At 43.0% G+C, this 934-nt stretch overlaps 1 protein-coding gene across 1 annotated transcript in view; it reads right to left on the bottom strand.

The window, feature by feature from the left end:
• LOC106877431 (Golgi-associated plant pathogenesis-related protein 1) overlaps positions 1-934 on the bottom strand; it is a 132,176-nt gene that overhangs the window by 107,411 nt on the left and 23,831 nt on the right. The window contains exon 2 of the mRNA XM_052975382.1: positions 858-921. Coding sequence (XP_052831342.1) covers positions 858-905 — 48 coding nt within the window. The 5' untranslated portion in view covers positions 906-921. The remainder of the gene's footprint in view (positions 1-857; positions 922-934) is intronic.

The raw sequence follows: 934 nt of genomic DNA, 5'->3' as shown, positions 1-934 counted from the left end.
AAGAGAGAGGAAGGAGAAAGAGTGCAGAGAGAAGGAAGAGGACGTGAAGTGATAGAAAACACACACACACACACACACACACGTATATATGTATATACATATAGAGAGAGATATAGATACAGAGGGAAATAGAAAGGGAGAAATAGTGAAAGGGAGAGGGAGAGAGAGAGAGAGAGAGACAGACAGACAGACAGGGAGAGAGAGAAAGATATAAAGAGAGAAAACGAGATGAAAAGATGAGGCGTGACAGTGTGACAGGTGAAGAATGGAGAGGAGGAAGAAGAGAAATATAGACATATAGAGATAAGGAGAGTATCAATGTGTGTAGAGAGAGTGAGTATAGATGGGGAGAGAGAGAGAGTGTGTGAGAGTGTGAGACAGAGGGGAAGGGAGAGTGAGAAACAAAGTACTTGTAACGAAATGCGTGTTACGGTTTAGCCCCAGCCACGCTTGCCATACAAGCATGATTGTGTGGTAAGAAGTTTGCTTCTCAACCACATGGCTCCGGGTTCAGCTCTACGCCGTGGAAACCTGGGCAAGTGTCTTCAACTATAGCCCCGGGCCAACCAAAGCCTTGTGAGTGGATTCGGTAGACGGAATCTGAAAACTAGCCCGCCGAATATATATATAGGTGTGTAAACAACAAACAGGTGTTTTAGTTTAATGCTTGGAATTGTGAGAAAGTCCTTTATGTTTCGAGCCTACGCTCTTCAACAGAAAGAAACACGAGTAAATAAACAGAGAGAGAGAGAATAAAAAAAACCTTTAGTGGCTAGCGGTCAATCAGTATATATGTACATAGCGGTTCGGCAAAAGCAACCGATAAAATAAGTAACAGGCTTTAAAAAAATAAGTACCGGGGTCGATTTGTTCGAGTGAAATTCTTCAAGGCGGTGCTCCAGCATGGTCGCAGGCTGATAACTGAAATAAGTAA

This window comes from Octopus bimaculoides, chromosome 21 (assembly GCF_001194135.2).
Source record: "Octopus bimaculoides isolate UCB-OBI-ISO-001 chromosome 21, ASM119413v2, whole genome shotgun sequence".
Lineage (NCBI taxonomy): Eukaryota > Metazoa > Mollusca > Cephalopoda > Octopoda > Octopodidae > Octopus > Octopus bimaculoides.
This window is presented reverse-complemented; position numbering and strand designations above follow the sequence as displayed.